We start from the raw sequence: 23,142 nt of genomic DNA on the forward strand, positions 1-23,142 counted from the left end.
TAGGAGGGTAAAGACTGTAAAAGGTAAAGACTGTAAAACTTTGTGTATAGTCTGACGCCTACTATCTGCTATCTGCTATTACACCCCAACGCCAGACCCGGTAACCTACTAACCCATTAGAGACTATCTGTGATCCTGTGCCTCATCCCTTTTTGAAAGACATTAGGACAGAGACTAGCTTCTGGGGGAGATTATTCCAGATCCAAGGACCCACCACAAAAAGGCCCTGCTACATGTCTCATGGTTATGAATCCTGGGAACTGTGAGCAAATTGCAGTTCAGCAACATTCGGAGGGCTGCAGGTTGACCATTCAGGACTATGTCTCTCTATAAACCTGTCTATAAATCTGCTGCATTTATATAACTCCCCAAAGACATTAGTGTGGTGGACCCTAAGATCTTTCAAGCCTACAAAATGACAAACGGTGCAAAAAAGGGGGTGGTAACACCAGCGGAAAGGAGGCCGTCGAGACAAGAGGATGCTAAGGAAAGCAAAGAAATTAAAGACTATAGTAGTCTGATGGCAGAAATAAGGAAAGAATTCAAAAATAATGAACAATATATTGAGAGAAAATTACTTGAGGTACAAGACACTTTGGACAAGAAATTGGAGGGAGTGGTGGGGGAATTGACAGGAAAGGTTAAAGATTTATCAGTAAGAACCAAGGTTCTGGAAGATTCAATGAAAAAGGTGCAAAAAGATACGAAAACTAGTAAGAAGGAGGTGGATAGAATTAGAGTAGAAGTTAAAGAGATAGAAAGAGTGCAGGAAGAGTTGTTGGACAATATGGCCATGACACAAATGAGGCAAAATCAAACCAACCTGAAATTGAGGGGTGTACCAGAGACCCCAAATGAGAATATTAGATCTAAAATGATAAAAGAGCTGGCAACTTGGTTAAATAAGAGTGAGGAGGAGGTAAACTGTCATTTAGTAAATACTTTTCGAATAAGACCAAAATCAGACAGAGCCAGAAAGAAAAAGCTGCCAGGTGACGTAATTGTCATGTTCAACACTTTGGAAATAAGAAATGAAATACTGCAACAGAACCACATAAAAAGGTTATATATTGAAGGAAACCCAATTATTATCTTTAAAGAAATTCCTTCGAGATTTCTTCGAAGGAGAGAGACATACAAAAAATTAACAAACCAATTGAAGAAGAATGGGATATTGTATAGATGGGAGTTTCCTGAAGGCATTTCATTCTACTTTAAGGAAAAAAGGTTTAAATTAAGCACCAGTGTTGAACTTCAAAAATTTGCGAGGAGATATGAGAAGGACCTGGGAAAAGTTGAAGGGGAGGCGGAAAGGGAAGAACGACAGAGAGATGAGGAGGGTGAAGGGAGTGAAGAAGAAGAAAAAGAGGAGAGTATAACAGGAGAAGGGGAAGAACAAGAGGAGGAAAGCAAGGAACAGTAGTTTCTATTTAATCTAGCTAAATTAGCTAGAATAGTTTAATAGATGGCTTTAAAAACAATAAGCTGGAATGTGAACGGTTTGAACAATAAAAATAAGAGGAATCAGATTGCGCATGTATTGCTGAAAAAGAATTGGGATCTAATTTGTCTTCAAGAAACGCATGTAATAGGAAAACACAAGAGGGTATTAAGTAATAAGAGATTGGGATTGGAATTTGTGACCTCCGACAAGGTTAAGAAAAGAGGGGTAGTAATTTATATAAAGGAAAAATATGATCCGCAATTACTGTACAAAGATGAACATGGGAGAGTAGTGGTGGTGCAGATGGTCTTTCATGGAGAAAAAATAGTTGTGGTTGGAATATATGCCCCGAATGAGAAAAAAATCAGCTTTCTTTTTGGAATTAGATAATATACTAATGGAATGGATGGATCAGAAAATGATACTGATGGGAGATTTTAATGGGGTGGTGACGCCGAGTACGGATAGATTAACAAAAAGACAAGATGGGAAAGAAGGTAAATTACCACGATCTTTCTTTGACATGGTAAATAATCTGGGATTGACGGATGCTTGGAGATTTAAAAATCCTACTGCAAAACAATTCACTTTTTTTCCAAATCCGAATCAGAGCTGAGGGCGGATAGACAGTATTTGGGTCTCGAGGGAATTGGTACAGAACTTAATTAAGTCTGAAATTTGGCCTCAAACTTTATCTGATCATAGTGCGATTTCCATGGAGTTAAAAGGTAGAGAGGTTAAAACAGCCAGATGGAGAATGAATGAATATTTATTTAATGATCAAAAGATAGTAAATAAGGCTATAGAAACAATTGAAGAATACTTTAGGTGGAACTTAAATGGAGAAACTTCCATAGAGACGGTGTGGGACGCAGGAAAAGCGGTCATGAGGGGTTTTTTGATTCAGAAAAATAGCCAACTAAGAAAAGAAAAGGAAAAAAAGAAAGAGCAGATTTTAACACAGATTATGGAAAATGAAAGAAAATTAACTGTTAACCCTAGTGAAGAGAGTTTAAAACAGAACTTAAAAATATTACAAGCTAAATTTGCTACAATAATTAACCAAGAGATAGAGTGGAAAATTAAGAGGATGAATCAAAAGAACTTTGAGTCCGCAAATAAGATAGGGAAATATCTAGCGTGACAGTTGAGAGAAAGGAAGAAGTTGAGTACGATCAGTAAAATAAAAGAAGGAGATATGATTATGGAAGAACCAAAAGAAATAAAAAGAATATTCCAAAGATATTATAAGGATTTGTATAAAAGAGGAGAGGAAACAGAACAAGAAATAGATCAATTTTTGCAAAAACACCATCTGGAACAAATTGTAGAAGATGAAAGAGCAGCACTAGATGAGATAATAACACAGGAAGAGATAAAAAAGGCTATCAAAGAGATGAAAGCTGGGAAGGCGCCGGGACCGGACGGTCTTCCGGCCAAATATTATAAAATATTAATTAACCAAATATCACCAGTGCTGGGAGAGGTTATGAACAATATATTGAGAGAAGGAAAGATACCTAATACCTGGAAGGAAGCCTATGTTACATTGATTCCTAAAAAAGAGGTGGACACTACGGAAGTAAAGAACTATAGACCAATTTCATTATTAAATAATGATTATAAGCTATTTGCAGATATAATGGCGGAAAGATTAAAGAAGGTCTTGATTAATAAAATTCATGGTGACCAAACTGGATTTCTCCCAGGGAGACAATTACGGGATAATGTAAGGAATTTGATTGACATTATTGAATATTTGGACATGAAAATAGACAGAAAAGCTGCACTGGTTTTCATAGACGCCGAAAAGGCATTTGACAATGTTTCCTGGAACTTCCTAAAGAAGGTTTTGGAGAGGATGGGAATTGGCGAAAAATTTAGAAGAGGCATAGAAGCAATATACAAAGAACAGAAAGCAAAGCTGGTGATAAATAATAATACAACAGAATATTTTAACATTTATAAAGGGACCAGACAAGGTTGCCCCCTGTCCCCCTTATTATTTATTATAATTTTGGAAGTACTTAATAAGAGACTGAGGGAGGCAACAGAAGTGAAAGGAATTAGAGTAGGAAAGAAGGAATTCAAAATCAAAGCCTTCGCCGACGATATTGTTCTGACTTTGGAAGATCCACAAGATAGTGTAAAAGAAGCATTACAAAAAATTGAGGAATTTGGAGAGGTGGCAGGTTTTAAGGTAAATAAGAATAAAACTAAAATGCTGGTTAAAAATCTAACTAAGGAAGAAACGAAAGATCTAGAACAAAAAGTGGAAATCATGGTGGTGTAAAAAGTGAAATATCTGGGAGTGTGGATCACGGCAAAAAACATAAACCTATATAAAGATAATTATGAAGTTACATGGAAAAAAATAAAGATTTGGAAATATGGGGGAGGATGAAATTTTCCTTTTTAGGGAGGATAGCAGTGGTTAAAATGAATGTTTTGCCGAGGATGTTGTTTTTATTTCAAACTCTTCCAGTTATTAAAGGTTTAAAACAATGTAAAGAATGGCAGAGAACCCTGATGAAATTCATCTGGCAGGGGAAAAGACCAAGGATTAAAATGAAAATATTAACTGATAAAAAGGAAAGAGGAGGTTTTGCTCTCCCAGATTTGAGCCTATATTATGAAGCAGCGTGCCTACTTTGGCTAAAAGATTGGATAAAATTGGAGAACAGAGACCTATTGGATTTGGAAGGTTTCAATAATTGGTACGGGTGGCACGCATATCTCTGGTATGAGAAGGTGAAAGTCCACAGGGCTTTCTTAAATCATATTTTCAGGGGGCCAATATATCAGGTCTGGGAAAGAAATAAGAACCTTCTTGAAAGAAAAACACCATGGTGGATCTCACCGGTAGAGGTCTTAACAATAAAAAAAACCAACATGGAAGGGAAGACAGCCACTTACGAAGATTTGGTAAGAAAATCAGAACAAGGGTCTAAACTTAAACCTTATGAGGAAATAAAGGATCAATTCACCGGTTGGTTACAATATCATCAGGTGAATGATATGTTAAAGCAAGATAAAAGAAAAATGGGCTTTGAGGACAAGAAATCAAAATTCAATATAGAAATAATAGAAGGTAAAAACAAAACATTGTCTAAATTATATGACATATTACTGGAATGGCATACAAAAGACGAGGAAGTCAAAGAGGCAGTGATTAAATGGGCAATTGACTTCGACTATAACATCGAGTTTGAAAAGTGGTTGAAACTGTGGAATAGAGATATTAAATTTACGGCCTGTACGAGTTTGAGAGAAAATGTTTGGAAAATGCTCTATAGATGGTATCTTACACCGGCAAAATTGGCTAAAATCTATAGATCAGAAAATAAGACATGCTGGAAATGTGGTGAAGTGGAGGGAGACCTCTACCATATGTGGTGGCAATGCAACAAGGGGAAGGTTTTTTGGGAAGCAATATATAATGAACTTAAAAAAGTTTTTAAATACACTTTTCCCAAAAGACCTGAGGCCTTTTTGCTGGGAATTATGGGTAAGGAAATAAAAAATGAAGATAAAAAAATATTTCTCTATGCCACCACAGCCACAAGAATTATGCTGGCACAAAACTGGAAAACAGAAACTATACCTAACGTAAGTGACTGGCAGGTCAAAATGATTAACTATGCCGAGCTAGATAGATTAACAGGCAGAATACGAGACCAAGACGACCAGAAATTTCAAAAAAATTGGAGTAAATTTTGGAAATATATTGGAACGGATATATAGGAGGAACTGGCGGTATTAGAAAAACTTTATCAGCTAATAATTATTGTCAGGGGTTCAGGAGCAGAGGCGAGGGCAAGGGAGGAAACAGAGAGCGAGGGGGAGGAGGCAGAAGAAAGGATGAGTGACGACGACGACCCGAGATCTCCGAGTCTGTCCAGTGAATCAGAAGATTCACAAAGAGGAGCACCAGTGGCAAGGGCAAGGGGGGAGACTAGGGGGACACCCCAGGAAGAAAGAGCCAGAGGCTCTTTCAAAAACTGTTTTTGTTTTCTGGTATTAACTGAGATATTTCTTGGCTTTAATCTGGGATAGATTTTGTTCTGGCTCAATCATGGAATCCACTCCATCTCCAATCACAACTTATATTATGATCCAACAGGGATCCTTACTGAGAGAGTCCATGATCCCAAGATTCTCCTCCTTGACCTCTTTATGCAAAGCTCTCTGGTCCGGATTCAGCAACGTCCACCCCTTGTCTGTGAAACAAACAGCAACATCTTCACCTGAACACTCCCCATCAGAAGGTATCTCAATCTGGTTGGTCAAAATTTAAATTGACAGATGGCAATATATACAACTTAGAAGTATATTCAACTCAGATCAAAAGAAAGGATTTGCGAAAGAAGATTTGAAATTTAAAGTCACAGTGATACAGAATAACAAGAAATTGTTATCCAAAACCTATAGTATTTTATTGCACTGGGAATTGATGGAGGAGGAAATGAAAGAAACGATGATTAGATGGTCTCAGGATCTCAGACATACTATCTATCTAGAGCAATGGGAGAAACTCTGGCGAGAGGCTATACGATTTACTGCCTCATATACAATTAAAGAACATTTTGTAAAGATGTTCTATAGGTAGCATTTAACGCCAGTTAAGCTGGCAAAGATATACAAATTGAAATCCAACCTCTGTTGGAGATGTGGTGGAAAAATAGGAACAACAATACAGATGTGGTGGAGGTGTGAGGAAATTAAGAAATTTGGGATAGTAGTGCACGAAGAACTAAAGAAGATGTTGAAAATATCAATAACAAAGAGAACCAGAGACATATCTCCTTGGATTGAGAGATGAAGAGATACCACGGGGGGGGGGGATTTTTCTATATGCAAGTACTGTGAGGAGAATCAGAACGTACAGGGTTAAACAGTTCTGTGTGACGTCTCACATTCTGAGGTGTGGTTTTGTTCACATACGGGAATCTTTCTTTGCGTGTGAATTACTTTCGTTTTTAGCTGTCAAGCCGAGGACATGTCCGCTCGATCTCTGTGTTGATTTATGATGTTTTTCTGTACAATGATTAAAGACTTCTTAGATGAGCAAGAAGCCTGCGTACAGCCTTGGATTTATCACCCACCCAAGGCACGACCGCTGCTGCGAAACTCGGCTTGGAGCCAGGAAGACAGCTTAAGGCTCACAGTTGGCACGGAGAGTTGGCACAGGAAAGTGTGGCGGACGCCATTACATTCCACAAGTACAGCTGCTAGAATAGTGATTGCTGCTCGGTGGAAGTCACAAACTATACCCACAAAGGAGGAATGGATTTGTAAACTAAATGAATATTTAATTCTGGCAAAATTAACTGAAATTAGAAGAAATCAGTCGAATCAAAAATTTAAAAAGGAGTGGAAATGTTTTGATGAATATATGGCAAAATATTGCTCAAGAAAAGATACGCTAATATGCCTAGATAAAATGTGAAGTACTGGATGGAAGAAAAATTACCGTAGTAAGGAAAGATAATAAGAATATGAAGATGATTTGAGAAGGTTGTAGAATGCAAAGATTATTGTAAATTGTATAATGTGGAGGAAATACAGTGGGGGCGGAGGGAAGTGGGAGGAGGGAGAAAAGGATAATAGGATGGATTGAGGAAATAGAAATGTAAATGTATGGGGGGATGGGAAGGAAATTGTGTTGGCTTTGGTACATCTGTATTGTAAAGTAATATGTGAAAACCAATAAAAATAATAATAATTTAAAAAATTAAAACAGGAAAATATTTAAATTTATACGTAAATCTCTTTCTTCACTTTGAACCCCCCCTCCCATTTTCATGATAAGACCAGCTTTGTGTTGTTTCATTGGTAACAGAAGCGGAAAAATGACTATTACTCACTTAATCTAAGCACAACGGCCACAAGAGCTCCAGTCTAGGCATTTGGCTCTGCGATGTTGAATGTTCTCTGTGCTCTCCTGTTTCCCCTTTTTTTGTTTCAGTTGAAAGCAATTCATGGACCCAGAACTCATACACTGACCACTAATGATGAACTATATGTTATAGATACTCCTGCAAATTTATTCTGCTATGTTTGAGATATACAGACTCAGCCTACATATTTGTATCATCTATTATTCCTATCTTGCTTGTTTTATAAAGTTAATAAAAGTTATACAAAAAGAAGAGAAAAAGGCAACACACGGAGGCCCCATCTGAGTTCACACTGCACAGCAGGATCAGGTTCCTTTAAGGAGTCCAGGGCTGCGCGATGGATCAGTGAGTTGTCAGCTATTGGTAGGGCATTCAGATCACAGAACTGGTTTTAGACATTTTGAGCTGCCAATACATCGCGTTGGCCGGGGAGCTGTAATCTATTCCTAGCTGAAATTGCCTGCAGATGACAAAAGCGTAGGCAGGCAGGCAGGCAGGCAGGCAGGTGGGGGAGCCCGAAAAGGTGCTCCCCTTCTCCATCTCCATCCGCCTGCCGGCCTCCCCCCCACCCCCCAGCTGAGCAAGCCCCAATTCCTCTCTGGCTCCATCCCTCCAGGTCCCCATCTCCACTCTCCTGGGACTCACCAGATCTCTCAGAGGTCCCTGGGAGGGAACGCTCAGAGGTTGTGGGGAGGGATGCAGGAGACAGCCGGACCAGGTCAACCGTCCATCTTCCCCCTTCCATCCTTGCTAGGTTTGCAGGATCTGTCTCTTTCACCCTTTCTGAGGAGTCAAGGAGCCAAAACGAGCTGGAGGGTCCTGGGAGAGAGGAAGAAGCAAAGGGAGCCTCAGAGGCCCTGCAGGGATTTTCTGGCTGGAGGGGAAGCCTCCCAATATGTTGGGGGCCCCACCCACAGCAAAATCCCTGCTTTATCTCATTTCTGGCCAGAGAACTTTCCCTCTTCACCCTCCATCCCTCCATGTTCCCATCTCCCCTCCCCTGGAACTCACCAGATCTCTTGGAGGTCCCTGGGAGGGAACGCTCAGAGGTTGAGAGGAGGGATGCAGGAGACAACCTGACCAGGTCACCTGTCCATCTTCCCCCTTCCATCCTCACTAGGGTTGCAGAATCTGTCCCTTTTATCCTTCCTGAGGAGCCAAAACGAGCTGGAGGGTCCTGGGAGAGAGGAAGAAGGAAAGGCAGCCTCAGAGGCCCTGCAGGGATTCTCCTGCCCTAGATATTCTCCTGCCCCTGGAGAAGCACAAATGGGGCGGCCCCTTCCCAAGAGAAGCCCCATTTCTATACCTCTCCAGTGGTATAGAGTTGGATGTGGTCAAAAATGTGATGGCAAGAATAAATATTGACATCCTAGGCATCAGTGAACTAAAATGGACAGGGATGGGCGAATTCAGTTCAGATGACCATCATATCTACTACTGTGGGCAAGAATCCCGTAAAAGAAATGGAGTGGCCCTCATGGCCAAGAAAAGAGTGGCAAAAGCTGTACTGGGATGCAATCTCAAAAATGATAGAATGATCTTGATACGAATCCAAGGCAGACCTACAAGAAATAGAGTACAGATTTCCAAAGAATAGCAAGGAGAGACAAGAGCAATGCAAAGAAATAGAGGAAAACAATAGAATGGGAAAAAGCAGAGATCAGTTCAAGAAAATTGGAGATATGAAAGGAACATTTTGTACAAAGATTGCCATAATAAAGGACCAAAGTGGTAAGGACCTAACAGAAGCAGAAGACATCAAGAAGAGGGGGCAAGAATAAACAGAGGAGGAGGGGGAGGAGGAGGAGAAGAAGATATCCCGCTTTATCACTCCCCTTCAGGAGTCTCAAAGCGGCTCACATTCTCCTTTCCCTTCCTCCCCCACAACAAACACTCTGTGGGGTGAGTGGGGCTGAGAGACTTCACAGAAGTGTGACGGGCCCAAGGTCACCCAGCAGCTGCATGGGGAGGAGCGGAGACGCGAACCCGGTTCCCCAGATTACGAGTCTACCGCTCTTAACCACTACCCCACACTGGCTGTCCAGAGGAATTATACCAGGAAGATGGAGGGCACAAGGAGAAGGGGACGACAGAGGACGAGATGATTGGACAGTGTTCTCGAAGCTACCAGCATGAGTTTGGCCAAACTGCGGGAGGAAATAAAACACCACCTAACAGGGTGGATCCAGTATCACCAAATAAATGAGGTCTTCAAAGCTGACAAGAAAGAGGGTTTTGCAATTTCAGTATTGGATAAAGATTTACTACAAAACAAAACAAAATTAATTTTTAAAATCTATGGAATCTTACTGGAGTGGGAGGACATGGATGAACAGGTAAAGGCGGTAATGATCAAATTGGCTATGGGTTTAGGGAAACCTATTCAAGTAACATCATGGGGGAAATTATGGAAGGAGAGTTGGAATTTTACGGCTTGTGAGGCAATAACAGAAAATTTGATAAAGATGTTTTAAATAAGGAAATATTTCTTTACGCCACAGTGGCAGTGAGAACATTTATTGCCAATTAATTGCCAAAAATTGGAAAAAAAGAAATAATTCTGACAAAAAAAAGCTCTCTTTGGAGGAGGGTCCCTGGCACTCGGGGAGAGACCATAAATGTTGTAACTACTCCGGGTCAACGCTAGCTTTCCCCTTAATTCCTCATGAAGTTTCCTAATACCAGTTATACCATATGCCTTATACCATTTCCTAAAATTCTATGATTATCCCCGCTGTGTTTTATTTAATGGAAATTGAGACGGGTTTCCTAGGTGAAGCTTTTTCCACATTCTAAACAGTCCCTTGCAGGAAATATTTCATGGAAAATTAGATTCACCAAAAGAACGAAGCCAGACAAATGTAGAAAGGGAAAAAGAAAGTTAGACAGGATGTACCTCCACGTCCCTGAGATCTCTGAAGCCTACATGGAAGAAGGCCTGGGCAGCTCAGAGCAGCCTCATCCTGGTTGGAAAAGGCAGGACTGGTGGAAGAATATTCCCAGACAGAACAGGAGATGCATCTCCTATGGAGAGTTGTGGGTGTGTTAACATCTCAGGTGCTGCAGGGGGCGCTATGGGGCTCCCTCAAAAGAGAGGAGGTTTGTCCTTCAGAGATCTGTATGGAATTTCAAAACTGATCTCATGATCCAGCAGGGAGCCTTACCAGAGAGGCCGCGATCCCAGGATTCTCCTCCTCGACTTCCTTCTGCAGAGCTCTCTGGTCAGGATCCAGCAAAGCCCAGTCCTCCTCCTCTGTGAAAGGAACAGCTACGTCTTCAAAGCACACTGGACCCTAAGGGGGAAAGGGGGAATAAAGATGATATGATTCTACACGTTGCTCTGTTCTTGTCTGTTGTGTATTTAATTGATGGGTACAGTGGTACCTCGGGTTACAGACGCTTCAGGTTACAGACTCCGCTAACCCAGGCACAGTACCTCGGGTTAAGAACTTTGCTTCAGGATGAGAACAGAAATTGCACGGTGGTGGTAGTGGAGGCCCCATTTTCTAAAGTGGTACCTCAGGTTAAGAACAGTTTCAGGTTAAAGATGGACCTCCAGAATAAATTAAGTTCTTAACCCGAGGTACCACTGTATTAATCTTTGTGTCAGCGGGGGAATTCACGTAATAATATTATTATCTCTATATGGCACTCATCTTCATGGAAATCTTTGCAAGCATTCCCATTTTCCGGATGGAAGGACCTCCTCTCCCTTCATCTGGTGGGGTGGACCCTCCCCCTGCCCTCAAGCCAACTTGAAGGGGCACCAGGAGGGGGTGGGGAGGGGATGGTTGGTTGGTTGGCATCCATCTGTCTTAGGAGTGGGAGTGAGATCTGGGGGAGAGACATGTGCTGTTGCATCTGGGGCACAGGAAGTGGTGCTGGAGATGCAGAGGGGCTTTTCTTCTCCCTGTGCTCCCCCCACGTGGGAATGTTCCCCTCTGGCTGCAGCCTCTGGGCACAAAGGTGACCCCTCTCTCCATCTGAAGGGGGTTTATTTCCTTCTCCCAAAGCCCCCTCCCCCCGAAAGGAAGGCAGCCCCCTCCCTGGCTTGGCAGAGAGGGCAAAGGAGGACCCTCTGCTCCCCGACTTGGGGCTCTCCCCCCACCGCGCATGACCTGAGCAGGGACCCCCATGCCCCCTCCCTGCCCCCCCCTTATCTCCTGGGGGGGGGGAGAAGAGGCGAAGGGCTGCCTAGTGGCGGGAGGTGCCTTGGGCTCAGAAATGGCTCCCTCCAGACACCCCCCCCCAAGAAACACCCCCTCCCCCCCCCACCAGGAAAATAGGGAGATGAAGACGTGTCCCAGGCCAGGGATGAAACGCCCTCGCCATCTTGGGGGGGAGGCCGAAAGGAGCTTCCAGGAGAGCCACCTGCAAAGGACCCCTGGAAGGGCTTGGGGCCCAGGAGGGATCCCTTCAGACCCATGGACCAGAGAGGGGTCCTGGGGAGGAGTCCGCCCCTGAAGGCCCCCCGGGAAAGGGCCGCCTGGCCGGCCAGGAATCCTTGGCGCCCCAAGGGAGGCGAGGCGGCAGTTGGGGAAAGGCAGTTGGGAAAAGCCGTTGAGGGGAAGCAGCCGCGGGGGGGGGGAGGGGGGGGCCTCCCCCTCTCTCCTCCCTCAGGGACACACAGAGAGAGAGAGAGAGAGAGAGAGACACACACACAAGGGGGGGGCGGAGGAAAGGGGGGCTCTCCTCCCGGAAAGGGGGGGGCAGGGGGGTCTCCTCTCTCTCTCTCTCCCCCTCACAACCCCAGGGCCTTCCTCGAGAAAAGAGATGAGCCCCCCCCCCCGCCTGTCTTCCCAGGCGGAGGTTTGGACAGACACCCAAGGAGGGGGGGGGCCCTTCGGAGAATGGCTGGTCTGGACCACCTGAGTTGGGGAGGAGAATCCCTCAGAGGCTCCTTTCCTCCTCGCTGGTGTTACAACTCAGTGTGAGAAGGCGATGGGGAGCCTGGAAAGAGGGAGAGATTGACCGTTGAGAGGGGACTTGAGAGAATGTGACTGAAATTACGGGGGGGGGCCCACATATTTCAAGTTAAATGTTCCAAATATGACGCCTGCATGTGTCCTTTCCACTTGACAGCCCTCGCCTGCCCCCCCCCCCACCTGGGCCAAGACCTCTCTTCCTCAGTTCCACAGGAGAAGTGGCTCTCCCTCCAGATCCCTGCAGGCCTCAGGGGGCCACTGGAGCCCAGTGGGGGGGGGACTCTGGGGAACTGGCCAAGTGAGGGCCGCCCAGAAAGGGCTCCTGGGACCCCCAGGGGCCAGAGGGGGGGTCTCCAGCCTGGCCTCTCCCCTCTTTCTGCAGGTGGAGCCCTTCTCCTAGCGCTGACTGGGAGAGGAATTTGGAGGTCTTCGATATATCCTAGAATCACAGAGTTGGAAGAGGCCACCAGGGCCATCGAGTCCAACCCCCTGCCAAGCAGGAAACACCATCAGAGCACTCCTGGCATATGCTTGTCAAGCCTCTGCTTAAAGACCTCCAAAGGAGGAGACTCCACCACACTCCTGGGCAGCAAATTCCACTGTCAAACAGCTCTCACTGTCAGGAAGTTCTTCCTCATGTTTAGGTGGAATCTTCTCTCTTGTAGTTTGGATCCATTGCTCCGTGTCCGCTTCTCCGGAGCAGCAGAAAACCACCTTTCTCCCTCCTCTAGGTGACATCCTTTTCTATATTTGAACGTGGCTATCATCTCACCCCTGAACCTCCTCTTCTCCAGGCTAAACATACCTGCAGCAGTTTTCTCTCCAAAATAAAAGCGAGCAAGTTTAAGCAGCCTTGTTCCAAGATGTGACTGGGGTGGGATGGCCAGAGTGCCAGCTCCTACTCCCAGAGAGGAGGGTTCAATTCCCCACTCAGCCAGGAAGCACCTTAGTCGGCGTTTGCAGCCTCCCTCGCAGGGGTGTTGTGAGGAAGAAATGGGGAGGAGGAGAACCATGTACACCACCGTGTGTGTGTGTGTGTGTGTGTTACATTTATATACCACCTTTACTCCCAAGCAGCTCCTTGGAAGAAAAGGGTGGTATAGAAATGTAATAAGAAGAATAAATTGTATGTAGCTTGGCTGCCAGGCCTGCTGGCTTTGCTAGCTGTGCCTGTGAGGGAGAGGCAGCGTGGAAGCAGCATCTGGCATAAAGTGTCATGAGCTTCCTGCTTCTTCCAGTCCAAGATGGCTGGAATAGTGGGGAAGGAGGAGGACTGCATCACAGAGCAGGGAGGACATAGGTGGAGATGGCCTTGTGGTTCTTCCATCCTCCACCTCATCTAGCAGGGGGCAAAAATGGGCACAGGAGTGAATGTGAATTTTGCTTTGGTTCATGAGGCTGGTTTCTACACACAAACTGTGGCATTCCGCTCTATCCTCCAGCCAGACAAGCAAGAACCATTATCAGAGTTCAAGACCACATTCCAGCAAGTCAGAAACATTTGAGGAGAGGTTGCAAAGGAGAGGGGTGGAGATTCTGGGGGCAGGGGGGCCTGGAGAGAGTCCCAGGGGCGAAACAGAATAGACCTGGGGGGTCACATGTGGCCCATAGGCCTCTGCTCTCTAGCCCCCAGTGACCACGGCTGCAATCTCCCATCTTGATCCCGAGCAGCCCCATGGATGCAAGATGTGTGCAGAGTACCTTTGGAGAACAGGCGGGAGACTGAATGCTCTGCTCCTCCTTTTTCAGATACCAAAGCCAAGTGTTACCAGGGCGCTGGAGAGGGCTACATGGGGACATGGAACACAACTGTGAGTGGAGCCAAGTGCTTGAACTGGAAGCTCGATTCCTTGAGGAATAAGCGGTACAATGCGTACCGGGCAGATGCCGCTAGGTTGGGCCTTGGAAACCACAACTATTGCAGGTGAGAAAGTGAGTTTAGGAGGGGCCTCTTCTTCTTCTTGCCCCCCAATACCATGGGACATTATTGCAGTCAAACCAATAATTCATGTTTTACCAGATTGGCACATGAAGGGGCTCATAGAGCTTTCTTGTCAAATTTGCTAGAGAGAACTCTGTGAGATCACTTCCTTTGTCTGCTTTGGCAGGAAGCTGTAGCCCTACATCCTTCCAGCCTGGGCAGCCTCCTCTTTCTTCGTCATGCTTCCAAGCTGACCACATGTCCATGTCTGAGGTCTGCAGCTCAGACACAATTTTGAACTTACCTTTTGTACTTTGGTAACTTAGATAGTACAATCGTACTTTGGTTTTGGAACAGCTTAGTTCCTGAACATTTTGGCTCCTGAATGCTGCAAACCCAGAAGTGAGTGTTTCAGTTTGCAAACTATTTTTGAAAGTTGAACGTCCAACAGGGCTTCTGCGGCTTCCGATTGGCTGCAGGAGCTTCCTGCAGCCAATCAGAAGCCACGCCTTAGTTTCTGAACGTTTTGGAAGTCAAATGGACTTCCAGAATGGATTCCTTTCGACTTCCAAGGTACGACGGTAGTTATAAACATGCTTTTATTTGGTGCTGCAATTGCTACTTCAACCTAGATTGTGTAAGTAAATACTACTTTTACTTCTTTACAAAACAGTGTTGTGATTGTTGTTTTTAAGGGGTAGACAATGGGTAATACCAGGAAAATCCAGTCTGCCTTTAGAGCATCCTGGATTATTGTTTGTAAAAGCTTAAATCAAACTTTTCTTAGCTTCAAAGTTTAAGCTGCAAAGGATGGTACTCTGTTGATCTCACAAATGTGAGCAAGGAAGAATAATAACTAAACCATGTATCCTCTCCTAGTGCCGAAATCCATTCCCACAAATACATCCTTGTAGGCAAAATCTACTCTGAGCGGGAGAAATATTGACATTGTCAAATAAGGATGCTGCAGAGCTGGAAAAGGTTCAGAAAAGGGCGACCAAAATGGTTGAGAGCATCTCCACTGTGAGGAAAGGTTACAACATTTTAGTTTAGTGTAAGTGAGACTTTGGGAAGACACACAAGGTGGAGGTGTATAATATCATTTCATCATAATTTCATGAAACTGTGTGCGCTTTGTGGAGAAAGGGAATAAATAGGAAGACATCTAGGCCATATAGTGAAGCTGAAGATTGGAAGATTCAGGGCTGACAACAGGAAGGACGTCTTTGGAGAAGAGAAGAGTTTTGGATTTGATATCCCGCTTTATCACTCCCCTTCAGGAGTCTCAAAGCGGCTCACATTCTCCTTTCCCTTCCTCCCCCACAACAAACACTCTGTGGGGTGAGTGGGGCTGAGAGACTTCAAAGAAGTGTGACTGGCCCAAGGTCACCCAGCAGCTGCATGTGGAGGAGCGGAGACGCGAACCCGGTTCCCCAGATTACGAGACTACCGCTCTTAACCACTACACCACACAAGTCTTCCCTCAGGGCTTAGAATTAAACTATGGAGCTCCTTCCCCCAAGGCGTAGTGTCAACCACCAACTTGGGTTGAGAAGACCAATTTCCACGAGCCTAAGAGGAGCCTGTGGGAGCCGGTGGAGGCAAAGCAGAGTCAAAATGGCCAGCAGCCATCAAGAGCCCCTCTCCGCTGCTGCCTCCTCCTCCTCCTCCTCCTCCATGAATTGGTCCAGTTCTCTTTTAAAGACATTCCGGTTGGTGGTTACCACTGCCCCTGTGGGCGTGAGTTCCAGAGCTGAATTCTGCACTTCATGAAGAATTATTTTTTAAAAAAATCTATCCTGAATCTTCCAACATTCAGCTTCATTGGGTGTGATATGAGAGAGGGAAGAAAACGTCTCCAACCACTTTCTTCATGCCTTGCATAATTTCATAAAATTTCATTGTGTCACCTCACACTTGCCTTTTCTCTAAATTAAAAAGTCCCCAATGCAACAGCCTTTCTTCATAGGAGAGTCACTCCATCCCTTAATTAATTTAGCAGCCCTTTTCTTGACCTTTTCCTGGGGGATAAGGCTGTCAGTGGCTACTGGCCTTGACGGAGGTGATGCTTCCCTGGGGGGGGGGGGAGGCAGTCGGCTTCTGAATAGCAAGTGGGGGGCGGGACAGGGCAAGTGCTGTTGCACCCAGGAAAGGCTGCTTCCAAGCCTTTCACTGACTTCTAGTTGGCTGCTGTGAGAACCGAGTGTCTGTCTAGATGTTTCTTCGTATGATCTAGCAAGACTCTTCCTACATTCTTAAAATTATCAGTGTATTATTTTGAGTATAAATGTTGGCCTCCCCCCCCCCATTTTTTCCCTTATTTTTGAGGTTGCAGCTGAGTTTGCAGCTGTCCCCAGTGGTGCAGTGGGCCAGTGCATCTGGCTATCAACCAGAAGGTTGGTGGTTGGACTAGATGACCCCTGGAGTCCCTTCCAGCTCTACAATTCCACACTGCTATGATAAATGTCTTAATGGTACAAAATGCCCAGTGTTTGCCTTTCCTTTCCTCTAGAAACCCTGATTCCGACATCATGCCCTGGTGCTTTGTCTACAAAGGAAACAAGTACAGCTTTGAGTTCTGCAGCCTCCCTCCCTGCGCCAACAGTAGGTTCAAGGCTCCTCTGCAGTGGGGCAGAGCCAGGTGGGGCGGTGAAAATGTTGTGCTATGAGCATTGGAGCCGAAGGGAAGAAGGCTTTTAGCAGTTTCTCTCCACATCACGGCCCTGATCCAAATTAACTTGTGTGAATTCCACACCCACACACTTGTATTTTGGTCTGCTCCTTTTCAATAGAAATATGCACCAGACTCCGAGAATCTTGCGTGGAATCTGGAGCTCTAGTTCCACCACAATCATTCCCTATTTGTGCAGCATGTTTAGTTTTGCAGAAACAAAGAATTGGCTTCATCTATGGTTATTGCCATGCTTGCGGGAAAATGGAGTAGAAAACTTGTGTTAGTTGGCCTCAGTGACCAAACTCGCTCATTACGGTAGAAAAAGGAGACAATGAGAAGATGCAATATATACTAAAAGAGACTTGATTATGAATTAAATAAAAATGGGAGGGTGCTGGCTTCAAATAATCATTTTGCAATGTTCTGATGGCATTCAACTTAAACATTTTCTTAATGTTGCATTTTGGATATTGATACCTTCATGCTTGCAGGAAAAATGTATTATCTTGTTTATTACAAATTATTTAATAGGGCTCGTATTCATAAGGTATGTGTAAGCTTTGTTCTAAGACATGTACAGTAACTTTCAGCTTTTTATTAGGCCAGTCACACTTCTCTGTAGTCTCTCAGCCTCACTCACCTCACAGAGTGTTTGTTGTGGGGGAGGAAGGGAAAGGAGAATGTTAGCCGCTTTGAGACTCCTTCGGGTAGTGATAAAGCGGGATATTAAATCCAAACTCTCCTCCTCCTCCTCCTCCTCCTCCTCCTCCTCCTCCTCCTCCTTCTTTTTCTTCTTGTCTGTGTTGGTTTTCTAGTTAAATAAAAATCATTTAAAACTTTTCTAGTTAAATAAAATATGTAAAATTTAATTTAAGAACCAGCCCCATCCCTTGTAACATCTATGGCGCTGTACAGATGAAAAGTGGATCCCTGCCCCAAGGTTCATACATTTAAGGCACACACCCCCCAACTTGGAAACTGTGGGTCATCAGGGGTGCTGGGAATTGTAGCTCTGTGAGAGGTAAACTATAGCTCCTATGATTCTTGGGGGGGGGGGAGGGATGTGCTTTTAATGTAGGCTTCACAATTGAAAATCTGCAGTGAGAAAAAAACCTCAAACTATATGCCCCATGAATGTGGTTCGGGCCTGATGCAAACCTGCCTTTTTTGTCACAGAAAGTCACACTTGCATTTCTGGAAGAGGCAACAACTATCGAGGTCCCCACAACCGCACGGAATGGGGTGCTGCTTGCTTGAGGTGGGATTCCCAGTTCCTTACTGGGCTGGTCTTCAATTCCCATCGGGAGGATGCAGAGCAGCTCGGTCTCACCAGCCACAACTTCTGCAGGTAAGCCGACCCTCACCTTTTCTCCTTGCAGTTTTTTGTCCAAAAAGAAAAACTAAATGCAAAACATGGCTTATTGATAAGATATGTGTTTGGCTTTTCCAAAAAGGCTCTGGACCACTCTGCCTTATCTAGTGTAAGAACAATAACCTGCTGATTGGCTCTGCCCTGTGTGCTGCTTTTATTGAATTCATAGAAATAATTCTGCAATTAGATGAGGCTGTGTTTTTTGGGTCATCCAATCCATTTGTGCCATTTCATTCATGTTTGCTACAAATGCCTATGTGGTTGTTGATAAAATATTGGTGGAAACCCGAATTTGGATGTGGTCATGTGTAGGATTGCATTCAGGGTCTTGGCGTGTGTTCCACTGGTGTATGCATATATGATCTTGCACACTGGTAAAAAACCACACACCACACACAATGGATCTCGATGCAGTTATCTAGAAACTCAGGAAGTGGACTTGTACATTCCCTGCACCCACCACAATATGGCACTGACTGGCATTGGCACTGACTGGAGATGGAACGTGGGTCCCTTGGCATCCCACCATTGGCCAGGCTGGTGGGAAACATCTGGAGGGCATGTTTAGCAGCCACTTTCCAACTTTCACTGAGAGTCCCCTTCTCTCTGGGATCCTTTTAACTGAACATTTCAGGGATTGAACCTGGGACCTGTGGTCCATCCCTGAATGTACCTTGACTTGTCCCAAGGCAACCCTGACGCATTGTGGCAATGCATTGGTAGTGTGTTACCAGGGCACATCTGTGCACCGGGAACACATTGCAGGGAAGGGAAGAAGTGCAAAAGAACGGAAAGCTGTTGCAAAACATGCCTGCCTAGTGCTCTGTCCAACTTGAAAACAGTAAAAACAAGGGAGAGTTTCAATAGCATTGCTTTCCAGTGCAGAAACTATTCAGATCTTTTAGAATAAAATTGGGATGAGGACAATTTCTCTAAGCGCCCCCTTCCCAAGGACTCTGAGTGAGGCTTTGAATCACAGCTGAGGCCAGAGGCCACTTCACACAGTGTCTGTGAAAGCCGACCAGGAGGAGGAGATGATGCTGGATTTAATGGCTTTTGACTATCCCCAAGTGTTTCCAGGCCTGCCTGTGACTTTATAGTATAGGATGGATTGATGGATGGACACAGGAAGTCACGGCTGATGCAGAGCTTTCTGTGGCGTGGACCAGTTTCAAATTCATGTTGTGTTAAGCTGGGTGGGGAACCTTTGGCCCTCCGGTTGTTGCTGAACTCCAACTCCCATGCACCCACAAAAAGGGCCAAGGATGTTGGGAACTATCATTCAGCACCGTCTGGAGGGCCGCTTGAGTCATGGCTTTCCCCCAAATAATTCTGGGAAATATGGTTTGTTAAGGGTGCTCAGAGTTGTTAGGAGACTCATATTTGCCTCCCAGAGCTACAATTCCCAGAGTGGTTTAACTTATTGACAGTAAGAGCTGTTTGACAGTGGAATTTGCTGCCAAGGAGTGTGGTGGAGTCTCCTACTTTGGAGGTCTTTAAGCAGAGGCTTGACAACCATATGTCAGGAGTGCTCTGATGGTGTTTCCTGCTTGGCAGGGGGTTGGACTCGATGGCCCTTGTGGTCTCTTCCAACTCTATGATTCTATGATATTCATCCCTCTTCACAGGGAACTCTGGGAATTCTAGCTCTCGGATCAGGAACAGGAGTCTCCTACTAACCTTCAGGCTACTTAACAAACTGCAGCTCCCAGAATTCTTTGCAGGAAGCCCTCTAAAGTGGCATCATAGTGTTTTAAATGTATGGTGAGAATGTGGCGCCTTGACCAATCTGCATTGAATGGGGCTGATGGCCAAAACGTCAGGAGTGTTGGGAAAAAGCTGTTCTAAGTACATGCAAAAAACAAAGGTTATCAAGCAGCCCTCCGTAAACTCCAGAACATCATCCTCAGGGGACATACAAACCTGGGTAGCCCACACTGCTGCTCTTTGCAGGGGCAGAGAGGGGGGAGCATTTGATCTCTGAAGTAATCCTGTTCCACTTTTGTGTTGCAGGAATCCTGATAATAGCACCCAGCCTTGGTGCCACGTGCTCAGGGGTGGCAAGAGGAAATGGGAATACTGCAATGTGCCAGCTTGCTGTAAGTGCCTGCCTTATCCGTGGGGCAAAATGCCAGCAAACTGCATTTCAGTTGCTGGCTCCAATGGTGATCTGATGTACCTTTACTGTTGTTTTCATTGCTTTGTATTTTATAATAATGTTTCTAAATGTTGTGAGCCACCTTGGCTCTAGCTCTGGGAGGAAAGGTGGGATAAATACTACTGCTGTCTATTGTCTTCTGAGCACCAACCAAAGACCTTCCTCTTCCAACTTTTAAGCAGAGATCTTTCTGTGTCTGCATCTGTAGTGGAATTGTTTTGAAGATGCTTTTATCATTGAACTGTTTGCCACCCGGGTTCCTTTGAGAGGACGGATGGGATAGCAATGTGCTAAATAAATGAAGAGGTCGGCCCTGGGAGAGCATTTTGCCCCAAGCGGAGAGTTAACGTTGTATCTGAGTCTGGGGCACATTTTCCTTGTTTTCCTGGCCACGTGTGGAACGAGAAAGTACCGCCAGTCTCAGTTTCGGATCAAAGGAGGCCTCTACTCGTACATCCAGTCCCACCCGTGGCAGGCGGCCATCTTTGTCAGGGTACAAGGAGTGGAGGCCTACCTCTGTGGTGGGGTCCTGATCCATTCCTGTTGGGTCCTCTCAGCTGCCCACTGCTTTGTGGAAAGGTAAGAGTCCGGCGCCTGATTTGCCATCTCTTCTGCACTTGCTGCCCCCTCAGGAAGTCTCTTGAAGTCAGAGGCAATTTGTGGTTCTGGAGATGAAGAGCCAAGTGGGAGGCAGCAACATTTGTGCATTTAGCAATTGTTCCGTTCGTGCAGGTTTTTCTTGGAGTAATAGCAGGTGGGATTCTGCTGTGGGGAGGGTTTGCTGCTGCAGTCCGGATCTCCCCCGCTCCTCTTCCTGCTATTTGTATTGGGAGGCAAGTCCCAATTCTCCATCTACCTCAATACCCGCCCCCGCCCCCGGACAGGAAACATCCCTTCAAGGTCTGGGGCAGGGTTTTTTCTTATTCCCCCCAAGACACAAAATGTTTGCTTTGTTGTTCTATGAAAGTAATCCATCCAGCAACTTTGCAAGGCAGCCAGTTTTCTCCCCCTGTAAGGGATGTTGTGAAGAAAGACAGTCAGTCCTTAACTAACGCACCAAGAAATGTCGCCTTTCTAGCCCTTTAAACCATGGATAGGAAACGTTGCACCCGAGCAGGGACGAAAAGAGTCAAACGACACCAAGGGGTTAAATCCAGAGAAAGAGCTTTTATTCTGCCATGGGGGGGGGGGGCAGAGGAGCAAGTGTGATAGAGTCACAAAACAAGCACGATTTCACAGCCATTTGCACAGAGTATATATTCCTCTTCCAGTTCCCTCCCCTTTCTCCTCCTTCTGAAAAGTTCTGCCCCATGTCTCCTGAGCATGAACAGAAAGTTCCTGTCTTGGGACTCTTTTTGGACTCTTCCCAGGAAAAGGGGGTGAGAAACCAAAGGGGGTTTCAGAGTGTTCAGATATGTTTCATTCTCTTGTCCTGGCATAGTTCCCGGAAAGAAAGTTGCAATTTGGTTTTTAACAAGGCCACTGGCCTTAGAAACAAACAGGCTCTGAGAAACAATGGACTCTGTTCTCTACCTTCGTTAGAGTCTTTTTGTTACAGCAAGAGGAATATGCTTAGCTAACGCTTTTAGCCTTATTTGAAAAGTGCTTGAGGCGAGGCTTTGAGGCCTGGCTGGGGAGGGGGAATTCATAAACAGTTTGGGGGTTTTAGGGTAACCTTAACTGACTGTCTTTCTTCAGTTGCACATGGTTGAGCTGAAGCTTGAGCGAGGCCCAGAGCAGGGTCTTGTCGCCTGGGCAGCCCAGGACCTCCGTCCACACTGCCCAGGCTTGTGCCCCAGGGAAGTCACTCCAGTGCTGCTATAGCAGCAGGTGGACTTCACCCCCAGAGGTGAACTCCATTGTCTCAAGACTGAAGGACGCTAACTTCCAATGTTCCAGCTCTCGTGTGCCATTTTTCAGCAGTTCATTTTTTGAACCTGCTGCTCCATAAGCCTGGGATATTTCTCCACCTTTGAGCCAAACAGCTACTTATTGAAAGTGCATTTTCTCTCTCTGTCTGTCCTGCTGTTTTTTCATGATCTTCCTTTCTCCCCTCTGCATTCCCTTTCTCTTACATACCATAGTTTATTAGATTGCAAGCCTGGGAGTCAGAATGTGCCCCTCTTTGATTTCTGCGTGGTGCCCAGCAGGATGCTGAGGACAGCACAAACAGCAAATGTTGGCGAAAGGTCAACTGCAGGAATCAAATAGTCCTCATATATAGAAATGACAGAAATAGAAGATAAAAGAAAAACAAGCAAAATGGTTCAGGGCAGTTAAAGGTGAAGAAAAGAAACAGAAATCATGCAGGATTATAATACTTCAGAATTTTGGGCAGCTATCCCTGAAGCCTTTGGAGCGCAGCTGGAGTCGCTTTCGCTGAAGCCAAGGAGAGTCCAGATAAGCTGTTTAAGTTTCAAAGAAACTCAAAAAACAGGGCTGAAAAGCTCCTGACTGCTGATGTTAAAGACTGGTACAGGGAGCTTCCAATCACAGGTTTTTATACTGTAAGGCAAAAGAATTTTTAAAGGGACAGACCATCTAGTTCAAACAAAGGGGGGATTGCTAAGATTTGTAAAGAATAAGCAGAATAATATTAAATAGAGTTGTAAGAAATTATTACAAGAAGGAACGAAAGTCGATATAAGAATTGAGACCTGACGGAATTAAGGAACCAAATATAAAAATAAAATACGTTTATTTCTCAAAATATCTGCATTTCATAGAATCATAGAATCATAGAATCAT

General features: G+C 45.0%; 1 protein-coding gene across 1 annotated transcript; it reads left to right on the top strand.

Annotated features, from left to right (window-relative positions):
* Positions 1-13,856: 13,856 nt before the first annotated feature.
* On the top strand, positions 13,857-21,142 carry LOC309524467 (tissue-type plasminogen activator-like; the record flags this gene model as incomplete). The annotated part of the gene is made up of 6 exons (XM_082242411.1): positions 13,857-14,193; positions 16,703-16,794; positions 18,041-18,212; positions 20,250-20,411; positions 20,800-20,973; positions 21,127-21,142. Exons 1-6 carry the CDS (start codon positions 13,949-13,951, stop codon positions 21,140-21,142), a joined length of 861 nt encoding a protein of 286 aa, XP_082098537.1. The 5' UTR covers positions 13,857-13,948.
* Between the last annotated feature and the right edge of the window lie 2,000 nt (positions 21,143-23,142).

This window comes from Podarcis vaucheri, assembly GCF_965113315.1.
Source record: "Podarcis vaucheri genome assembly, contig: HAP1_SCAFFOLD_251, whole genome shotgun sequence".
Taxonomy (NCBI): Eukaryota; Metazoa; Chordata; class Lepidosauria; order Squamata; family Lacertidae; genus Podarcis; species Podarcis vaucheri.